This window comes from Ascaphus truei, chromosome 16, assembly GCF_040206685.1.
Source record: "Ascaphus truei isolate aAscTru1 chromosome 16, aAscTru1.hap1, whole genome shotgun sequence".
Taxonomy (NCBI): Eukaryota; Metazoa; Chordata; class Amphibia; order Anura; family Ascaphidae; genus Ascaphus; species Ascaphus truei.
Window position 1 is genome coordinate 50,424,744 of NC_134498.1, and position 20,902 is coordinate 50,445,645.

Genomic DNA, 20,902 nt, shown 5'->3' on the forward strand with positions numbered 1-20,902 from the left:
TAACAGGCGGAGGAGCGCGGCATGTAACAGGCGGAGGAGCGCGGCATGTAACAGGCGGAGGAGCGCGGCATGTAACAGGCGGAGGAGCGCGGCATGTAACAGGCAGAGGAGCGCGGCATGTAACAGGCAGAGGAGCGCGGCATGTAACAGGCGGAGGAGCGCGGCATGTAACAGGCGGAGGAGCGCGGCATGTAACAGGCGGAGGAGCGCGGCATGTAACAGGCGGAGGAGCCCGGCATGTAACAGGCGGAGGAGCGCGGCATGTAACAGGCGGAGGAGCCCGGCATGTAACAGGCGGAGGAGCCCGGCATGTAACAGGCGGAGGAGCGCGGCATGTAACAGGCGGAGGAGCGCGGCATGTAACAGGCGGAGGAGCGCGGCATGTAACAGGCGGAGGAGCGCGGCATGTAACAGGCGGAGGAGCGCGGCATGTAACAGGCGGAGGAGCGCGGCATGTAACAGGCGGAGGAGCGCGGCATGTAACAGGCGGAGGAGCGCGGCATGTAACAGGCGGAGGAGCGCGGCATGTAACAGGCGGAGGAGCGCGGCATGTAACAGGCGGAGGAGCGCGGCATGTAACAGGCGGAGGAGCCCGGCATGTAACAGGCGGAGGAGCGCGGCATGTAACAGGCGGAGGAGCGCGGCATGTAACAGGCGGAGGAGCGCGGCATGTAACAGGCGGAGGAGCGCGGCATGTAACAGGCGGAGGAGCCCGGCATGTAACAGGCGGAGGAGCGCGGCATGTAACAGGCGGAGGAGCCCGGCATGTAACAGGCGGAGGAGCGCGGCATGTAACAGGCGGAGGAGCGCGGCATGTAACAGGCGGAGGAGCGCGGCATGTAACAGGCGGAGGAGCGCGGCATGTAACAGGCGGAGGAGCGCGGCATGTAACAGGCGGAGGAGCGCGGCATGTAACAGGCGGAGGAGCGCGGCATGTAACAGGCGGAGGAGCGCGGCATGTAACAGGCGGAGGAGCGCGGCATGTAACAGGCGGAGGAGCGCGGCATGTAACAGGCGGAGGAGCGCGGCATGTAACAGGCGGAGGAGCGCGGCATGTAACAGGCGGAGGAGCGCGGCATGTAACAGGCGGAGGAGCGCGGCATGTAACAGGCGGAGGAGCGCGGCATGTAACAGGCGGAGGAGCGCGGCATGTAACAGGCGGAGGAGCGCGGCATGTAACAGGCGGAGGAGCGCGGCATGTAACAGGCGGAGGAGCGCGGCATGTAACAGGCGGAGGAGCGCGGCATGTAACAGGCGGAGGAGCGCGGCATGTAACAGGCGGAGGAGCGCGGCATGTAACAGGCGGAGGAGCGCGGCATGTAACAGGCGGAGGAGCGCGGCATGTAACAGGCGGAGGAGCGCGGCATGTAACAGGCGGAGGAGCGCGGCATGTAACAGGCGGAGGAGCGCGGCATGTAACAGGCGGAGGAGCGCGGCATGTAACAGGCGGAGGAGCGCGGCATGTAACAGGCGGAGGAGCGCGGCATGTAACAGGCGGAGGAGCGCGGCATGTAACAGGCGGAGGAGCGCGGCATGTAACAGGCGGAGGAGCGCGGCATGTAACAGGCGGAGGAGCGCGGCATGTAACAGGCGGAGGAGCGCGGCATGTAACAGGCGGAGGAGCGCGGCATGCAACAGGCGGAGGAGCGCGGCATGTAACAGGCGGAGGAGCGCGGCATGTAACAGGCGGAGGAGCGCGGCATGTAACAGGCGGAGGAGCGCGGCATGTAACAGGCGGAGGAGCGCGGCATGTAACAGGCGGAGGAGCGCGGCATGTAACAGGCGGAGGAGCGCGGCATGTAACAGGCGGAGGAGCGCGGCATGTAACAGGCGGAGGAGCGCGGCATGTAACAGGCGGAGGAGCGCGGCATGTAACAGGCGGAGGAGCGCGGCATGTAACAGGCGGAGGAGCGCGGCATGTAACAGGCGGAGGGGCGCGGCATGTAACAGGCGGAGGAGCGCGGCATGTAACAGGCGGAGGAGCGCGGCATGTAACAGGCGGAGGGGCGCGGCATGTAACAGGCGGAGGGGCGCGGCATGTAACAGGCGGAGGGGCGCGGCATGTAACAGGCGGAGGAGCGCGGCATGTAACAGGCGGAGGAGCGCGGCATGTAACAGGCGGAGGAGCGCGGCATGTAACAGGCGGAGGAGCGCGGCATGTAACAGGCGGAGGAGCGCGGCATGTAACAGGCGGAGGAGCGCGGCATGTAACAGGCGGAGGAGCGCGGCATGTAACAGGCAGAGGAGCGCGGCATGTAACAGGCGGAGGAGCGCGGCATGTAACAGGCGGAGGAGCGCGGCATGTAACAGGCGGAGGAGCGCGGCATGTAACAGGCGGAGGAGCGCGGCATGTAACAGGCGGAGGAGCGCGGCATGTAACAGGCGGAGGAGCGCGGCATGTAACAGGCGGAGGAGCGCGGCATGTAACAGGCGGAGGAGCGCGGCATGTAACAGGCGGAGGAGCGCGGCATGTAACAGGCGGAGGAGCGCGGCATGTAACAGGCGGAGGAGCGCGGCATGTAACAGGCGGAGGAGCGCGGCATGTAACAGGCAGAGGGGCGCGGCATGTAACAGGCAGAGGGGCACACGCTTGACGAGTATGTGAAAGGTGAGCGAAGCCGGCGCCTCCCAAATGGGACACCCTTTAAGGTCTGTACGTAGTTACAAAGGGAACGGTGTTCCCCAAGTTCATGGCGCGTGCGTTTCTTTGCCCCAGGGGCAGAGCGGGGCGGAGTTTTGGAACAAAACCAATACAAATTCACAGTGACTCAGCAACATCTATTTATACTTCCCAGGGTCGGCGAACGTTTCCAGCTCATTGTTATATCAAGATCACAGCCGGCACAGGAATCTATCAGCGTGTGCCTGTCCTCAGCAGCAGAGATTAGTGTAAGATTTACATAGTCGCATAGCTGCATAGCTGCATAGCTGCATAGCTGCATACTACATTAGGTTTTAAAAAAAAAAAATGTTTAAGACATCCATCAAGTTAAACCCATTTAGACAGATTCTTTATCCTATATCCGTACTTACAGTATATTACTGATCCACAGAAAAAAAAGTGACACATTATCCAATGATATCTTATAAGGGGAAATAAATTCCTTCACGACTCCAAGAATTGGCAATCGGATTACTCCCTGGATCAGCATCCTTCCCATGTTTACTTATTTGGTATATCCCTGTATACCTTTCCTTTCTAAAAAGATGTCCAACTTTTTTTGAAGATATCTATTGTATCTGCCATCACAGTCTCCATGGGTGATGAATCCCACACTGTAACTGCCCTTACTGTAAAGAACCCTTTCCTTTGTTGCTGGGGAAATCTCCTTTCCTCCAAGCTTAAGGGATGGCCCAGAGTCCTTTGTACTGCCCGTGGGATGAATAGTTCTTTTGAAAGCTCCTTGTATTGTCCCCGAATAGATTTGTATATAGTTATCATCAGTGCTTGACAAATCACCCACAAATCTACTCGCCGAACCAAAAAATCTACTCGCCACCTAGTCCCGCCCCAACCCCGCCTCTAGTCCTGCCCCTAGTCCCGCCCCCAACCCCGCCTCTAATCCCGCCCCCAGCCCCGCATTTAAAAAAAAACATAAATGAAATAAATTGAATAAATTCCTAGTAAGAACATTCGTTTTTGACATAAGTTTATTTATTGTATTACATTATACTACAATTAGTCCTTGGTGTGTGTGTGTGTCTGTATGTGTGTATGTGTGTGTATGTGTGTATGTGTGTGTGTGTGTGCGTGCGTGCGTGCGTGCGTGCGTGCGTATAAAAATGTAAAATCAAGAAAAAAGCCAGATGTGAATGACTAGTTCCCTGCACTCCTTAACCAGTGCCTGGACGTCCCCGCTTCACAATATTTAAAGCAGCAATCCCGCCTGGAATCTTACCTGATCCGCAGTCCATCAATGTCCAGGTACCTCATTCCCGCAATGTTATACATTGAAGTGGATGTGTTCCCTACCTGTCTTCTGGGTTAGGGAGGGTTCCGATGTCTCCTGTGTGAAGCTTGAGTCAGATCTGGAAGAAAGCAGTATAGGTTATTTCGGTGTAGTATAGGGCAGTTAAGATATACAGGGTAAATAAGATATCCAGATCCAGATTGTGAGACGGAGAGAGAGGGTGAGAGAGACGGAGAGAGAGGGTGAGAGAGACGGAGAGAAAGGGTGAGATGGAGAGAGAGGGTGAGAGAGACGGAGAGAGAGGGCGAGAGAGACGGAGGGAGGGCGAGAGAGACGGAGGGAGGGCGAGAGAGACGGAGGGAGGGCGAGAGAGACGGAGGGAGGGCGAGAGAGACAGAGGGAGGGCGAGAGAGAGGGTGAGAGACAGAGAGAGGGTGACTGTGGGGGGATGGGGTGACTGGGTGGGATGATTGGGGGTGTGGGGTGACTGGGTGGGGTGATTGGGGGTGTGGGGTGACTGGGTGGGGTGATTGGGGGTGTGGGGTGACTGGGTGGGGTGATTGGGGGTGTGGGGTGATGGGGGTGTGGGGTGACTGGGTGGGGTGATTGGGGGTGTGGGGTGACTGGGTGGGGTGATTGGGGGTGTGGGGTGACTGGGTGGGGTGATGGGGGTGTGGGGTGATTGGGGGTGTGGGGTGACTGGGTGTGGTGATTGGGGGTGTGGGGTGACTGGGTGGGGTGACTGGGTGGGGTGATTGGGGGTGTGGGGTGACTGGGTGGGGTGATTGGGGGTGTGGGGTGACTGGGTGGGGTGATGGGGGTGTGGGGTGATTGGGGGTGTGGGGTGACTGGGTGGGGTGATTGGGGGTGTGGGGTGACTGGGTGGGGTGATTGGGGGTGTGGGGTGACTGGGTGGGGTGATTGGGGGTGTGGGGTGATTGGGGGTGTGGGGTGACTGGGTGTGGTGATTGGGGGTGTGGGGTGACTGGGTGGGGTGACTGGGTGGGGTGATTGGGGGTGTGGGGTGACTGGGTGGGGTGATTGGGGGTGTGGGGTGACTGGGTGGGGTGATTGGGGGTGTGGGGTGACTGGGTGGGGTGATTGGGGGTGTGGGGTGACTGGGTGGGGTGATGGGGGTGTGGGGTGACTGGGTGGGGTGATTGGGGGTGTGGGGTGACTGGGTGGGGTGATTGGGGGTGTGGGGTGACTGGGGGGGTGGGGTGATGGGGTGTCTGACTGGGTGGGGATTACTGACTATGACTGACTATGACTGACTGGATGGGGGGGGTGACTGACTGGGTGGGGGGGGGGGTGACTGACTGGGTGGGGGGGGGGGTGACTGACTGGGTGGGAGGGGGGGTGACTGACTGGGTGGGAGGGGGGGTGACTGACACGGTGGGAGGGGGGGTGACTGACACGGTGGGAGGGGGGGTGACTGACTGGGTGGGGGGGGGGTGACTGACTGGGTGGGGGGGGGGTGACTGACTGGGTGGGGGGGTACCTCTGGTGTCCTACACATTCTCTCTCTCTCATACACACACACACATTCTCTCTCTCTCTCTCTCTCTCTCTCTCTCTCTATATATATCTCTCTCATATACCCCTCTCTCTTTCTCCCATATACCCCTCTCTCTCCCATACCTCTCTCTCTCTCCCATACACACACACACAATGTGACAGAGAAACACCCCGCTACTACCTCCCGCCCTGCGTGGGCAGCAGGAGCACCGGAGGGAGGGGGGAGAGACACCCGAGCCGCGCGGGCACCGGAGGGAGGGGGGAGTGACACACAAGCCGCGCGGGCACCGGAGGGAGGGGGGGGAGAGCCGCACGAGCCGCGCAGGCACCGGAGGGAGGGGGGAGATACACCCGAGCTGCGTGGGCAGCGGAGGGAGGGGGGGAGTGACACACAAGCCGCGCGGGCACCGGAGGGAGGGGGGGGGAGAGCCGCACAAGCCGCGCTAGCACCGGAGGGAGGGGGGAGTGACACACAAGCCGCGCGGGCACCGGAGGGAGGGGGGGGGAGAGCCGCACGAGCCGCACGAGCCGCGCTAGCACCGGAGGGAGGGGGGAGATACACCCGAGCTGCGTGGGCAGCGGAGGGAGGGGGGGAGTGACACACAAGCCGCGCGGGCACCGGAGGGAGGGGGGGGGAGAGCCGCACAAGCCGCGCTAGCACCGGAGGGAGGGGGGAGTGACACACAAGCCGCGCGGGCACCGGAGGGAGGGGGGGGGAGAGCCGCACGAGCCGCGCTAGCACCGGAGGGAGGGGGGAGATACACCCGAGCTGCGTGGGCAGCGGAGGGAGGGGGGGAGTGACACACAAGCCGCGCGGGCACCGGAGGGAGGGGGGGGAGAGCCGCACAAGCCGCGCTAGCACCGGAGGGAGGGGGGGAGTGACACACAAGCCGCGCGGGCACCGGAGGGAGGGGGGGGGAGAGCCGCACAAGCCGCGCTAGCACCGGAGGGAGGGGGGAGTGACACACAAGCCGCGTGGGCAAGCGGGAGCACCGGAGGGAGGGGGGTGAAGCACCCGACCCACGCGGGCAGCGGGAGCACCGGAGGGAGGGGGGAGAAACACCAGAACAGTACAGTATATATAAATATTTATTACAGTGCATTAAATTCCCCCCCACCTCAAGCATCTGTCCACATCCTCTCCATGACCGGATCAGTGCAGGTCTTGTAAGCAGGAGGTGACACAATTATACAGGAGGATATATAGGAAGAGGAGGAGGAGCAGCAGCAGACACACGCGCGCGCACCCCCAACCCCCCCCCCCCCCCCCCATTACTTACCCGTGCAGAGAAGGAAGGGCGGTTTGAAGTCCTGGCAACTCCAAGCCGCGTCACAGCCAGAGGGATTTTTTTTTTTTTGCGAGCAGGGGATTTTGTTTTTGCAGAGCAGGAGAAAAGCTACTGGCCACGAGCCAATATCCGATCGCAGCTGGCGAGTTGGCGACCGGGTTTGTCGAGCACTGGTTATCATATCCCCTCTTAGACGCCTCTTTGATAATGTAAACAAATCAAAAATTACCTAGCCTCTCTTCATAAATCAGATTATCCATCGCCTTTATTAATTTGGTGGCTCGTCTCTGCACTTTTTTCTAGTTCCATAATGTCTTTATGGAGTGGTGCCCAAAACTGTACTCTATATTCAAGGTGTGGTCTTACTAATGCTTTGTAAAGGGGCATAATTATGTTTACTTCCCTTCCATCCACTGCCCATTTAATGCAAGATAAGATCTTGTTTGCCTTTGCAGCTACTGCCCGACATTGGGCACTATTGCTAAGCCTGCTGTCTACAAGCACTCCCCTAAATCCCCCAAGCCCACCCTCTTTTGAAACTCTAGTTGGCAAAATCTGCCTCCCCTTTTCTAAGCCCATCTTGCTCGCTGGCATCTACCGCCCCCCTACAATCCCTGACTGATATCACCCAATTTCTTGTCTCCATTTCCTCTCTGAATGAGAAGAGTGAGCTGCTAGTTCTAGGGGATTTCAACTTCAATTGGCTTGACCCTAAAAACCACAAAATCCAGATACAACTCAAGTCACTTAACCTAACGCAACTCATTTCCCAACCCACACGGATAAACCTGAAATCGCATAACCATTCCTTGCTAGACTGGATTCTCTCCTCAAACCCCAGCAGAATCCAATCCGCTGGCATCCTTCCTGACATTTTCAGTGACCATGCAATAGTGTACTGTGTAAGGAAAATTAAACCGCCCCAATCAAGCCCTAAAGTTCTCACTAGAATATTTAAAAACTTTAACCCACAACAGTTTCTGGATGACCTTACCAACTGCCCATGGCACAGAGTCGATTTAATTCCCGACCCCGATTCTGCGCTCGACTATTTCCAATCCGAGTTCTTAAAACTCTGCGATACCCATGCTCCACTACGCAAAATAAGGGTACGGGGGGCCCACCTTCCATGGGTTACAACTGACCTTATAGCACTCTACCAGTTCAGGGATGCCTTGTGGAAAAGCTACAAAGTAACTGGCACTACCAAGGATCTCAATCACTACAGATGCCTGCGGAACGTGTGCACAAGGCAAACAAGGCATGCAAAAGCACAATATTACTCTGACAATCTCCACCAAAATACATCAAACCCAGCTAACTTCTGGAAGGTTATCAACAATATATTCCAGCCTCCTAACCATCAACAACCAAGTAATATCACTAAGGGGGATATTACTCTGACAAACCCCACTGACATTGCAAATGCATTCAATGATTACTTTGTGGGGTGTGCCACAAACTTATTATCGAAACGCAGCACAAACCCCAAACATGAATCTCATCCTGGGAGTATCCCTACAGTCCCACCCCCCCCCAACGCTGCCCACAATTTTCAATTTAGCCCAGTATCTGAAGAGGAGATTACACAAGCGCTTCTCAAACTAAAACTAAGCAGCCAATGTGGACCCGACTTACTACAATCTAGGTTCCTACGACTTGGTGCCCCAGCCATTGCCAAACCAATTGCGTCCATAGTCAACTCTATCCTGTCTGCAGGCCATATCCCTAAGACCTGGAAAACTGCCAGAGTTGTCCCAATCTTCAAAAGTGGGGACAAAAACACTGTCTCAAACTACAGGCCAATCTCACTTCTCCCAATTCTATCCAAAGTTATGGAAAAATGTGTCCACTCCCAATTAAGCGATTTCTACATCAAGACAAATTTCCCTAGCCAATTCCAGTCTGGGTTTCGTCCCAAACACTCCACCGTAACTACCCTGCTAAAAGTTTGCAATGAAATCCAGTGTGGAATGGAACAGGGACAACTCACTGGTGCAGTATTCCTAGATTTTGCAAAGGCTTTTGACACAGTTGATCATGTTATCCTGCTTAACAAACTCCAGAGCTCTGGAATAGGGAAACATGCTTTAAACAGGTTTCAGTCCTACCTATCAGGAAGATCCCAACATGTGTCCATCTCTGGTTCTAACTCCAACCCCCTGGATATCACCTGTGGTGTCCCGCAAGGCTCTGTTCTGGGGCCCCTACTCTTCTCAGTGTTCATTAATGATCTTCCCACAGCTTGTAAGGTAGCCTCAATACACATGTATGCAGATGACACAATCCTATATGCACACAGCCATAGCCTCTCTGACCTTCAACACATACTTCAGTCTGACTTTTTGAGACTCAAAAACTGGATTTCCCAAAACAAACTGTTTTTAAACACTGACAAGACTGTAACAATGGTATTTGGGACCAGGACTAAATTTGTAAAGCTTCCAGTGACTGAGCTCCTGATTAGAACCAACGCTAACACCACCCTAACACCTGTCACTAGTTTTAAATACCTGGGCTTATGGTTTGACTCCCACTTAACATTCGGGATGCACATTGATACCCTGACAACCAAGACCTATGCCAAACTAGGGGTACTTTACAGGAACAAATCCTCCCTAAGTCTCCTGGTCAGAAAGCGTATTGCACAGCAGATGCCAATGCCAATTATTGACTATGGAGACATAGTATATGGCTCGGCTCCTCAAATCCACCTTAGCAAACTTGACACCCTCTACAATTCAATTTGTCATTTTGTTCTCCAATGCAACTACAACACACATCACTGCGAAATGCTCAAAGAACTAGATTGGTCATCACTAGAGTCTAGGCGCAAAGTTCACCTTTCCTGTCTCACCCTCAAATACTTTCTGGGCAAGCTACCCAGCTACCTGAACAAGCTCCTCACCCCTACCACATGCAGCACCTATCACCTGAGATCAGACTCCAAAAGACTATTCATGGTCCCAAGACTCAACAAAGTATCCGGACGTTCCTCCTCCTCCTTCCGTGCACCCCAAAACTGGAACAACCTACCAGAGACTCTCATATCCACCACCAGCTTAAATTCTTTCAAATCTAAGGCTGTCTCACACTTTAATCTGGTCTGTAACTGTTTCATACTCTCATAATATATATTTTCTTTAACTATGCACGCAATGTCTTGTATATAATGTATACCCTGATCATTTATGTAACTGTACTTGTAACCATGTATTATTTGTTTTACTCTGTGCCCAGGACATACTTGAAAACGAGAGGTAACTCTCAATGTATTACTTCCTGGTAAAATATTTTATAAATAAATAAATCCTTCTCCATCAAGGATTCCCCCAATTCATCCCCAAGACATCATACCAAGAAATCTCTGAGGACCTCAAAAGCAGTTATTGATGCTCATCAGTCAAGAATAGGATACAAAACCATTTCTAAGGATGTAGGGTGCCACCAATCCACTGTCAGACAAAGTCTACAAATGGAGAAAGTTCAAGACCACAGGCACTCGACCCAGACGTGGTCATCCTACCAAAATCTCTCCAAGAACAAACCTCGTTTGTCCAGGAAGTCCAAGGAATCCCGGAGTAACATCCTCGCCTTGATTAATGTGAGTACTCATCACTCAACTATCAGAAAAATATTTATCAGAGAAAGAGAGTAGCTGGAATGTCCAATTACCCTCCACAAAGAAGCACATTAATGGTGCACACCAAGGCTGTTAAAACTTAACATTTAGCGATATAAAATCATATATAATTAAATCATGTCTACACTTGCTAATAATGGTCCCAAGGCTCAACAAAGTATCCGGACGTTCCCCCTTCTCTTACTGTGCACCCCAAAACTGGAACAACCTACCAGAGACTCTCACATCCACCACCAGTTTAAGTTCTTTCAAATCTAAGGCTGTCTCACATTTTAATCTGGTCTGTAACTGTTTCATACGCCCATAATATATATTTTCTTTAACTGCGCACGCAATGTCTTGTATATAATGTATACCCTGTTCATTTATGTAACTGTATTTGTAACCATGTACTATTTGTCTTACTCTGTGCCCAGGACATACTTGAAAACGACAGGTAACTCTCAATGTATTAGTTCCTGGTAAAATATTTTATAAATAAATAAAATTACATAAAGTGTGTATGTTTGAAATAAACAATAAAATTGCAGGAGATAAACCGCATCATTTGTGTCACTAGTAAAGATGTTCGAGAACCTGATGCTGATGGAAATGAACAATTGAAAATCAATTCAATGCACAGGTATTCAAGTAGTATGTACTCCTTGTCCACTGAGACACGACGTCTGCACTAATAGAACGGGGATCTGGGATGGCTATCAAAATATAAAAGCCATGAGTAGCATGACGCATCCGTGTATGAACTATCATAAAAAGACGGAAGAATGTTAAATGAAAAACGTTATGTTTGGCGAAACACCGCGTTCAAAAAGAACCTCATCCCAACCGTCAGGCATGGTGGTGGGAGTGTGACGGTTTGGGGCTGCTTTGCTGCCTCAGGACCTGGATGGCGCGCCATCATTGACACAACCAGGAATTCTGCATTGTATCCGAAGATTCTAGAAGAGAATGTCAGCCCACCCGTCCATGAGCTGAAGCAAAAGTGGGTCACAAATTGAAGCAGTTCTGTAAGGAGGAATGGGCCCAAATTCCTCAAACCCGATGTGAGACAGACCGGCAGTTACAGGGAACGCGCAGTTGAAGTAATTGCTGCTCAAGTGGGCGCCACCAGGTACCGAATCTAAAGGGTCACACACTCTCACACACGTTACACACTTTCACACACTTTCTCACACGTGGATAGTGAATGATGAATCATTTGTTGATAAATAAATGTTGAAAAAGTATTTTGTGTTTGTGTCATTTGTTTGATCCGGTAATCTTTATCTATTATTAGGACTTCCACATATTTCAAGCCTAAAATGTTATTAGATCTTAATCCAAGGGGTTCACAAACTCCCGCCACTGTATATATTTACACGAAGTGCAACAATTAATTAAACTATCAGAATAGCTTGAGATAACATGCCACCTGTCTCCCACTGGGGGGCAAAGGGTTTTACAGTTACAATATATTGAGTGGGGGGGCCAGAGGCACAGGGAGATAAGGTGAGTTGCCCAAGTTCACAAGGTGATGATAATGGGTGTTTGAACCAGGCTCCCCTGCTGCAGAGCCAGCGCCTGCACCTGCAGAGCCAGCGCCTGCACCTGCAGAGCCAGCGCTTGCAGAGCCAGCGCCTGCACCTGCAGAGCCAGCGCCTGCACCTGCAGAGCCAGCGCCTGCACCTGCAGAGCCAGCGCCTGCACCTGCAGAGCCAGCGCCTGCAGAGCCAGCGCCTGCACCTGCAGAGCCAGCGCCTGCACCTGCAGAGCCAGCGCCTGCACCTGCAGAGCCAGCGCCTCCACAGCCAGCGCCTGCACCTGCAGAGCCAGCGCCTGCACCTGCAGAGCCAGCGCCTGCACCTGCAGAGCCAGCGCCTGCACCTGCACCTGCAGAGCCAGCGCCTGCACCTGCAGAGCCAGCGCCTGCACCTGCAGAGCCAGCGCCTGCACCTGCAGAGCCAGCGCCTGCAGAGCCAGCGCCTGCACCTGCAGAGCCAGCGCCTGCACCTGCAGAGCCAGCGCCTGCACCTGCAGAGCCAGCGCCTGCACCTGCAGAGCCAGCGCCTGCAGAGCCAGCGCCTGTACCTGCAGAGCCAGCGCCTGTACCTGCAGGGCCAGCGCCTGTACCTGCAGGGCCAGCGCCTGTACCTGCAGAGCCAGCGCCTGTACCTGCAGAGCCAGCGCCTGTACCTGCAGAGCCAGCGCCTGTACCTGCAGAGCCAGCGCCTGTACCTGCAGAGCCAGCGCCTGTACCTGCAGAGCCAGCGCCTGTACCTGCAGAGCCAGCGCCTGTACCTGCAGAGCCAGCGCCTGTACCTGCAGAGCCAGCGCCTGTACATGCAGAGCCAGCGCCTGTACATGCAGAGCCAGCGCCTGTACATGCAGAGCCAGCGCCTGTACATGCAGAGCCAGCGCCTGTACATGCAGAGCCAGCGCCTGTACATGCAGAGCCAGCGCCTGTACATGCAGAGCCAGCGCCTGTACATGCAGTGCCGCCTTCATTACTTGTTAAATTCTAGCTCAAGTAGCTTTTTAAAAAGAAAGAAATCTACCGGATAACGGATTACATGAAATCTACCGGATACCGGATTACATGAAATCTACCGGATAACGGATAACATGAAAGCATAGATGACAATACAAAACAGAAAAAGCAAGCCAGAATGTAAACTTGAAACATTGTCGCTATACGAGGAAGCTGGACGGTCGGAAAGTATATGGCTAAAGAAAATGCTTTACAAATTCTAGAGAAGCGTTTATCTGGTGATTATAAAAGATTCATACCTGACAAATGAGGGAGAGCCCTGTAAGGGGGGGAGGCCATGCATTATATTGTGCAATATACCTAGTATTTATTGCATTAGTCAGAGAAATACACACTTGCCACCCCTGTGGTGGAGAACACCCCAAAAGTGACTGAATCCAACCCAGGCGTCCCCACAGGAGCCCTGTAAGACACCATACACTAACAGAGCACGCGTGTAGCCGAGAGAGCCCACAGAACGGTCTCCAGCAAACATGCATGTATTTCACATGGAGAACCGCCTGCTTAACACCTTCCATGCCAACACACACTGAGGTGTACACAAAGAGGGGCACTACCTACAGGAATGCAAACACACACAAAGAGCTGGCATTGCGCATGCAACTAGGACATCCCACTCCAAAGGCCAGGGAATATACAGCACGCCATGTGGTAAACTCAGAAGTGGATACTCAAGTCACCTCAAGCCCGGTCCAAAGTACATTTGTCGGAGAACGAATGTTGGGGCCTTAACGTCACAAATAACCCAACCGCAGGCCATTCAACAGAGCGCATCACTGAGACCCTCATTACATATTCACACTCTGGCGGCCATATTATCCTCCCGGGAAAATAAAGAAATAGTGGAGAATTGTGGATAATAGCCATGAAAATGCAGGTCTCCCAGGGGTTAGACTGCCACACGCAGGTACGGATCGCTGCTTCACGGTATCCTTATTTAAATAGGGAAGGCTCGTTTCCGATGAAGAAGGATACCCCGAGATCCGTCCTCGTCACATCCCCTCCCCCCGATCCATGCAACAAGGGAACGTACCTGTTTTGTCGGATCAGATCTTTGACTTGAGCGATGATCCATTCCAGCTCTGCTGTGGCGTTCCACTGCTTCTTCCCTTTTGGGGCTTGTTGGAGCTCTTGAAAAATCTGCAAAGGTGACAGCAACACAAAGGGAAACTAGGGAGATGCATAATGTTAAATGTTCCTCTAACACCAACTATTACACGGAGTGGCTGCCACGTATCCCTGATCTAAGCCTTATGTACTTAACCACTGTGCATATAGAGCTACAGAGAGTGTGAGAGAGAGAGAGAGAGAGAGAGTGTGAGAGAGAGTGAGAGTGTGAGAGAGAGTGAGAGAGAGAGTGAGAGAGAGTGAGAGAGAATGCGAGAGAGAGAGTAAGAGTGTGAGAGAGAGTGTGAGAGAGAGTGAGAATGTGTGTATATACACACATACAGCTGCAGTATGTGTGTAGAAATTATATACAGTACAGTGTGTGTGTGTGTGTGTGTGTGTGTGTGTGTACAATTTTAGTTTAAAAAAAATCTATATATCTGTACAAGTGTCTATTTATGAAAAAAAAATTACACATACATTTAGCCTATAATAGACAGTAATAGACAGTAATAGACAGTAATAGACAGTAATAGACAGTAATAGACAGTAATAGACAGTAATAGACAGTAATAGACAGTAATAGACAGTAATAGACAGTAATAGACAGTAATAGTCCACAAAGAACAGGGCGTTACCGTACAATAATGCCCTGGCTGGGTAACCTCGGCTTCGCCTCGGGCCTTCACCTCTTCCAACCAGGGCGTTATTGGCCAGTAATGCCCTGTTCTTTGGGGATGAGGAGACAAATACTCCCCAAGTCTGAGTCAAACTATTCTCGCATATCCTTTAAAGCCAAAACTATTTGCAAGACCGGTAAGTATTATTGTATTATTAATGTAACATTGTGAGTGTGACGGGTTTAGAGATTCTTCACAACAGGAAACGAGTTTGTAAAGAGGCCTCACAATTAAACCCCCTGAGCTCCTAAAGAAGAGAATCATGGACCTCTGGCATTGTGCGTCTCAAACCTGTTCCCCTCCCAAAGGGGGACCCTTCCCCAGAGATATCCCCCCTCCCAAAGGGAGACCCTTCCCCAGAGATCTTCCCCCTCCCAAAGGGAAACCCTTCCCCAGGAATCTCCCCCCTCCCAAAGGGAGACCCTTCCCCAGAGATCTCCCCCCTCCCAAAGGGAGACCCTTCCCCAGTGATCTCCCCCCTCCCAAAGGGAAACCCTTCCCCAGGAATCTCCCCCCTCCCAAAGGGAGACCCTTCCCCAGAGATCTCCCCCCTCCCAAAGGGAGACCCTTCCCCAGGGATCTTCCCCCTCCCAAAGGGAGACCCTTCCCCAGAGATCTCCCCCCTCCCAAAGGGAGACCCTTCCCCAAAGGGAGACCCTTCCCCAGGGATCTTCCCCCTCCCAAAGGGAGACCCTTCCCCAGAGATCTCCCCCCTCCCAAAGGGAGACCCTTCCCCAGGGATCTTCCCCCTCCCAAAGGGAGACTCTTCCCCAGAGATCTCCCCCTCCCAAAGGGAGACCCTTCCCCAGGGATCTCCCCCCTCCCAAAGGGAGACCCTTCCCCAGAGATCTCCCCCCTCCCAAAGGGAGACTCTTCCCCATGGATCTCCCCCCTCCCAAAGTGAGACCCTTCCCCAGAGATCTCCCCCCTCCCAAAGGGAGACCCTTCCCCAGAGATCTCACCCCCCACCCCCACCCCCAAAGGGAGACCCTTCCCCAGAGATCTCCCCCCCCCACCCCCAAAGGGAGACCCTTCCCCAGAGATCTCCCCCGCACCCCCAAAGGGAGACCCTTCCCTAGAGATCTTTCCTTTCCCAGCAGAGAATCTAAAAACAACTTTCAAACGCCCCACAATCCTCACTATGATGCATCAGAACAGGGAAGAGGAGACGTAAATAACACGTCCGCATCTCACAATTACAGAGAGTAAAGTCCCGAAAACTAAAGAAACCACAGAAAGTCACTATCAGTGCGACAGCTCAGGGGGAGGAGACACCGCGGCTTACTATCAGTGCGACAGCTCAGGGGGAGGAGACACCGCGGCTCACTATCAGTGTGACAGCTCAGTGGAAGGAGACACCGCGGCTCACTATCAGTGCGACAGCTCAGGGGGAGGAGACACCGCGGCTCACTCTGTGTGACAGCTCAGGGGAAGGAGACACCGCGGCTCACTATCAGTGCGACAGCTCAGGGGAAGGAGACACCGCGGCTCACTATCAGTGCGACAGCTCAGGGGGAGGAGACACCGCGGCTCACTATCAGTGCGACAGCTCAGGGGAAGGAGACACCGCGGCTCACTATCAGTGTGACAGCTCAGGGGGAGGAGGCACCGCGGCTCACTATCAGTGCGACAGCTCAGGGGAAGGAGACACCGCGGCTCACTATCAGTGTGACAGCTCAGGGGGAGGAGACACCGCGGCTCACTATCAGTGCGACAGCTCAGGGGAAGGAGACACCGCGGCTCACTATCAGTGTGACAGCTCAGGGGGAGGATACACCGCGGCTCACTATCAGTGCGACAGCTCAGGGGAAGGAGGCACCGCGGCTCACTATCAGTGCGGCGGCTCACTATCAGTGCGACAGCTCAGGGGAAGGAGACACCGCGGCTCACTATCAGTGCGACAGCTCAGGGGAAGGAGACACCGCGGCTCACTATCAGTGTGACAGCTCAGGGGGAGGAGGCACCGCGGCTCACTATCAGTGTGACAGCTCACTATCAGTGTGACAGCTCAGGGGGAGGAGACACCGCGGCTCACTATCAGTGTGACAGCTCAGGGGAAGGAGACACCGCGGCTCACTATCAGTGCGACAGCTCAGGGGAAGGAGACACCGCGGCTCACTATCAGTGTGACAGCTCAGGGGAAGGAGACACCGCGGCTCACTATCAGTGCGACAGCTCAGGGGAAGGAGGCACCGCGGCTCACTATCAGTGCGACAGCTCAGGGGAAGGAGACACCACGGCTCACTATCAGTGCGACAGCTCAGGGGGAGGAGGCACCGCGGCTCACTATCAGTGTGACAGCTCAGGGGGAGGAGGCACCGCGGCTCACTATCAGTGTGACAGCTCAGGGGAAGGAGACACCGCGGCTCACTATCAGTGCGACAGCTCAGGGGAAGGAGACACCGCGGCTCACTATCAGTGCGACAGCTCAGGGGAAGGAGACACCGCGGCTCACTATCAGTGCGACAGCTCAGGGGAAGGAGACACCGCGGCTCACTATCAGTGCGACAGCTCAGGGGAAGGAGACACCGCGGCTCACTATCAGTGCGACAGCTCAGGGGGAGGAGACACCGCGGCTCACTATCAGTGCGACAGCTCGGGAAGGAGGCACCGCAGCTCACTATCAGTGCGACAGCTCAGGGGAAGGAGGCATCGCAGCTCACTATCAGTGCGACAGCTCAGGGGGAGGAGACACCGCGGCTCACTATCAGTGCGACAGCTCAGGGGAAGGAGGCACCGCAGCTCACTATCAGTGCGACAGCTCAGGGGGAGGAGGCACCGCGGCTCACTATCAGTGCGACAGCTCAGGGTAAGGAGGCACCGCGGCTCACTATCAGTGTGACAGCTCAGGGGGAGGAGACACCGCGGCTCACTATCAGTGTGACAGCTCAGGGGAAGGAGACACCGCGGCTCACTATCAGTGCGACAGCTCAGGGAAGGAGACACCGCGGCTCACTATCAGTGTGACAGCTCAGGGGAAGGAGACACCGCGGCTCACTATCAGTGCGACAGCTCAGGGGAAGGAGACACCGCGGCTCACTATCAGTGCGACAGCTCAGGGGGAGGAGATACCGCGGCTCACTATCAGTGTGACAGCTCAGCGGAAGGAGACACCGCGGCTCACTATCAGTGCGACAGCTCAGGGGGAGGAGACACCGCGGCTCACTATCAGTGTGACAGCTCAGGGGGAGGAGGCACAGCGGCTCACTATCAGTGTGACAGCTCAGGGGGAGGAGACACCGCGGCTCACTATCAGTGCGACAGCTCAGGGGGAGGAGACACCGCGGCTCACTATCAGTGCGACAGCTCAGGGGAAGGAGACACCGCGGCTCACTATCAGTGCGACAGCTCAGGGGAAGGAGACACCGCGGCTCACTATCAGTGCGACAGCTCAGGGGAAGGAGACACCGCGGCTCACTATCAGTGTGAAAGCTCAGGGGAAGGAGACGCCGCGGCTCACTATCAGTATGACAGCTCAGGGGAAGGAGACACCGCGGCTCACTATCAGTGTGACAGCTCACTATCAGTATGACAGCTCAGGGGGAGGAGACACCGCGGCTCACTATCAGTGCGACAGCTCTGGGGAAGGAGACACCGCGGCTCACTATCAGTGCGGCGGCTCACTATCAGTGCGACAGCTCAGGGGAAGGAGACACCGCGGCTCACTATCAGTGTGACAGCTCAGGGGAAGGAGACACCGCGGCTCACTATCAGTGCGACAGCTCAGGGGAAGGAGACACCGCGGCTCACTATCAGTGCGACAGCTCAGGGGGAGGAGGCACCGCGGCTCACTATCAGTGCGACAGCTATGGGGAAGGAGACACCGCGGCTCACTATCAGTGCGACAGCTCAGGGGAAGGAGACACCGCGGCTCACTATCAGTGTGACAGCTCAGGGGGAGGAGACACCGCGGCTCACTATCAGTGTGACAGCTCAGGGGAAGGAGACACCGCGGCTCAATATCAGTGCGACAGCTCAGGGTGAGGAGACACCGCGGCTCACTATCAGTGTGACAGCTCAGGGGGAGGAGACACCGCGGCTCACTATCAGTGCGACAGCTCAGGGGAAGGAGACACCGCGGCTCACTATCAGTGTGACAGCTCAGGGGGAGGAGACACCGCGGCTCACTATCAGTGTGACAGCTCAGGGGGAGGAGACACCGCGGCTCACTATCAGTGTGACAGCTCAGGGGGAGGAGACACCGCGGCTCACTATCAGTGCGACAGCTCAGGGGAAGGAGACACCGCGGCTCACTATCAGTGTGACAGCTCAGGGGAAGGAGACACCGCGGCTCACTATCAGTGTGACAGCTCAGGGGAAGGAGACACCGCGGCTCACTATCAGTGCGACAGCTCAGGGGAAGGAGACACCGCGGCTCAATATCAGTGCGACAGCTCAGGGGAAGGAGACACCGCGGCTCACTATCAGTGTGACAGCTCAGGGGGAGGAGGCACCGCGGCTCACTATCAGTGCGACAGCTCAGGGGAAGGAGACACCGCGGCTCAATATCAGTGCGACAGCTCAGGGGAAGGAGACACCGCGGCTCACTATCAGTGTGACAGCTCAGGGGGAGGAGGCACCGCGGCTCACTATCAGTGCGACAGCTCAGGGGAAGGAGACACCGCGGCTCACTATCAGTGCGACAGCTCAGGGGAAGGAGACACCGCGGCTCACTATCAGTGCGACAGCTCAGGGGGAGGAGACACCGCGGCTCACTATCAGTGCGACAGCTCAGGGGGAGGAGACACCGCGGCTCACTATCAGTGCGACAGCTATGGGGAAGGAGACACCGCGGCTCACTATCAGTGCGACAGCTCAGGTGAAGGAGACACCGCGGCTCACTATCAGTGTGACAGCTCAGGGGAAGGAGACACCGCGGCTCACTATCAGTGCGACAGCTCAGGGGAAGGAGACACCGCGGCTCACTATCAGTGCGACAGCTCAGGGGAAGGAGACACCGCGGCTCACTATCAGTGCGACAGCTCAGGGGAAGGAGACACCGCGGCTCACTATCAGTGCGACAGCTATGGGGAAGGAGACACCGCGGCTCACTATCAGTGTGACAGCTCAGGGGGAGGAGGCACCGCGGCTCACTATCAGTGCGACAGCTCAGGGGAAGGAGACACCGCGGCTCACTATCAGTGTGACAGCTCAGGGGAAGGAGACACCGCGGCTCACTATCAGTGTGACAGCTCACTATCAGTGTGACAGCTCACTATCAGTGTGACAGCTCACTATCAGTGCGGCGGCTCACTATCAGTGCGGCGGCTCAGGGGGAGGAGGCACCGCGGCTCACTATCAGTGCAACAGCTCAGGGGAAGGAGACACCGCGGCTCACTATCAGTGCGACAGCTCAGGGGAAGGAGACACCGCGGCTCACTATCAGTGTGACAGCTCACTATCAGTGTGACAGCTCTGGGGAAGGAGACATTTACTTCCAATCTGGTTTTAAAAGGTTTGGCTCTTTCAGGCCAATATTAAAATGAAGCAGATTATCACAGAGAGAAGAACAGGAAGTTCTGTACCTTAAACTGCTCACTTGTATAGCAACGCAGAGTATCTCGGAGTTTAACTGCAAGGAAATAAAACACGTGTTATCACAGGTAAAAACCTGCTTGATTTACAAAAATGCTGCCAAATTAAACATAGGCACAATCTGTGTCTGTACAGTTTCCTGATAACATACAATCTGCTGAGGAGTCAACACTACTTGGCTGGGTTATTGCAGAAGTTGTGCGATGGGAAATCCCTGTGTGAAAATAAGTATCCTCCACAACAGAGGGATACTGACACACACAATTGTATCTTAGGATAAGATCAGAGGCCGTTAACATGTTTCACAAGATCCTTCTTGTCACACTGTTGTAGCCCTGTGACAATGCAATAAAGTGAGACGCTAGGTATTGCACAGTTAATAACGCAGTTACATGAATTCAAGTGAATAAAAGTTCATGCATTGTTAACTATTTGGTATCTGCTTTACAGAATAAGGGTGTAGGATTCACAGCCAGCGTCCTCATGAAAGGCATTCTGTAAAAATCATAGAACAACCTTCAAAGCATTAGTCTGGAACAAACATTTAACATTCTTCTGAGTGTTTGATGCAACTTAAACCGACACCTACCTATTGGCCAGAACGAATTGCAGCTTTTAACTTCCAGCCAGAGCAGAAGTGGTTTATACACAGGGCGAGGTGAAGGGGAGGGGGGTGAGCAGCCAGAACTCAG

The 20,902-nt window shown here is 54.5% G+C and overlaps 1 protein-coding gene across 2 annotated transcripts in view; it reads right to left on the bottom strand.

Moving 5' to 3' along the window:
• Positions 1–20,902, bottom strand: part of LAS1L (LAS1 like ribosome biogenesis factor) — a 33,552-nt gene that overhangs the window by 9,725 nt on the left and 2,925 nt on the right. For both annotated transcript variants that reach the window (XR_012788444.1, XM_075573555.1), the window contains exons 6-7: positions 20,201–20,247; positions 13,922–14,028 (exon numbers count right to left, since the gene is read on the bottom strand). Coding sequence is in view for 1 of the 2 variants with exons in the window: in XM_075573555.1 (XP_075429670.1) it covers positions 13,922–14,028; positions 20,201–20,247 (154 nt within the window). In the remaining variant the exon portion in view is untranslated. The remainder of the gene's footprint in view (positions 1–13,921; positions 14,029–20,200; positions 20,248–20,902) is intronic.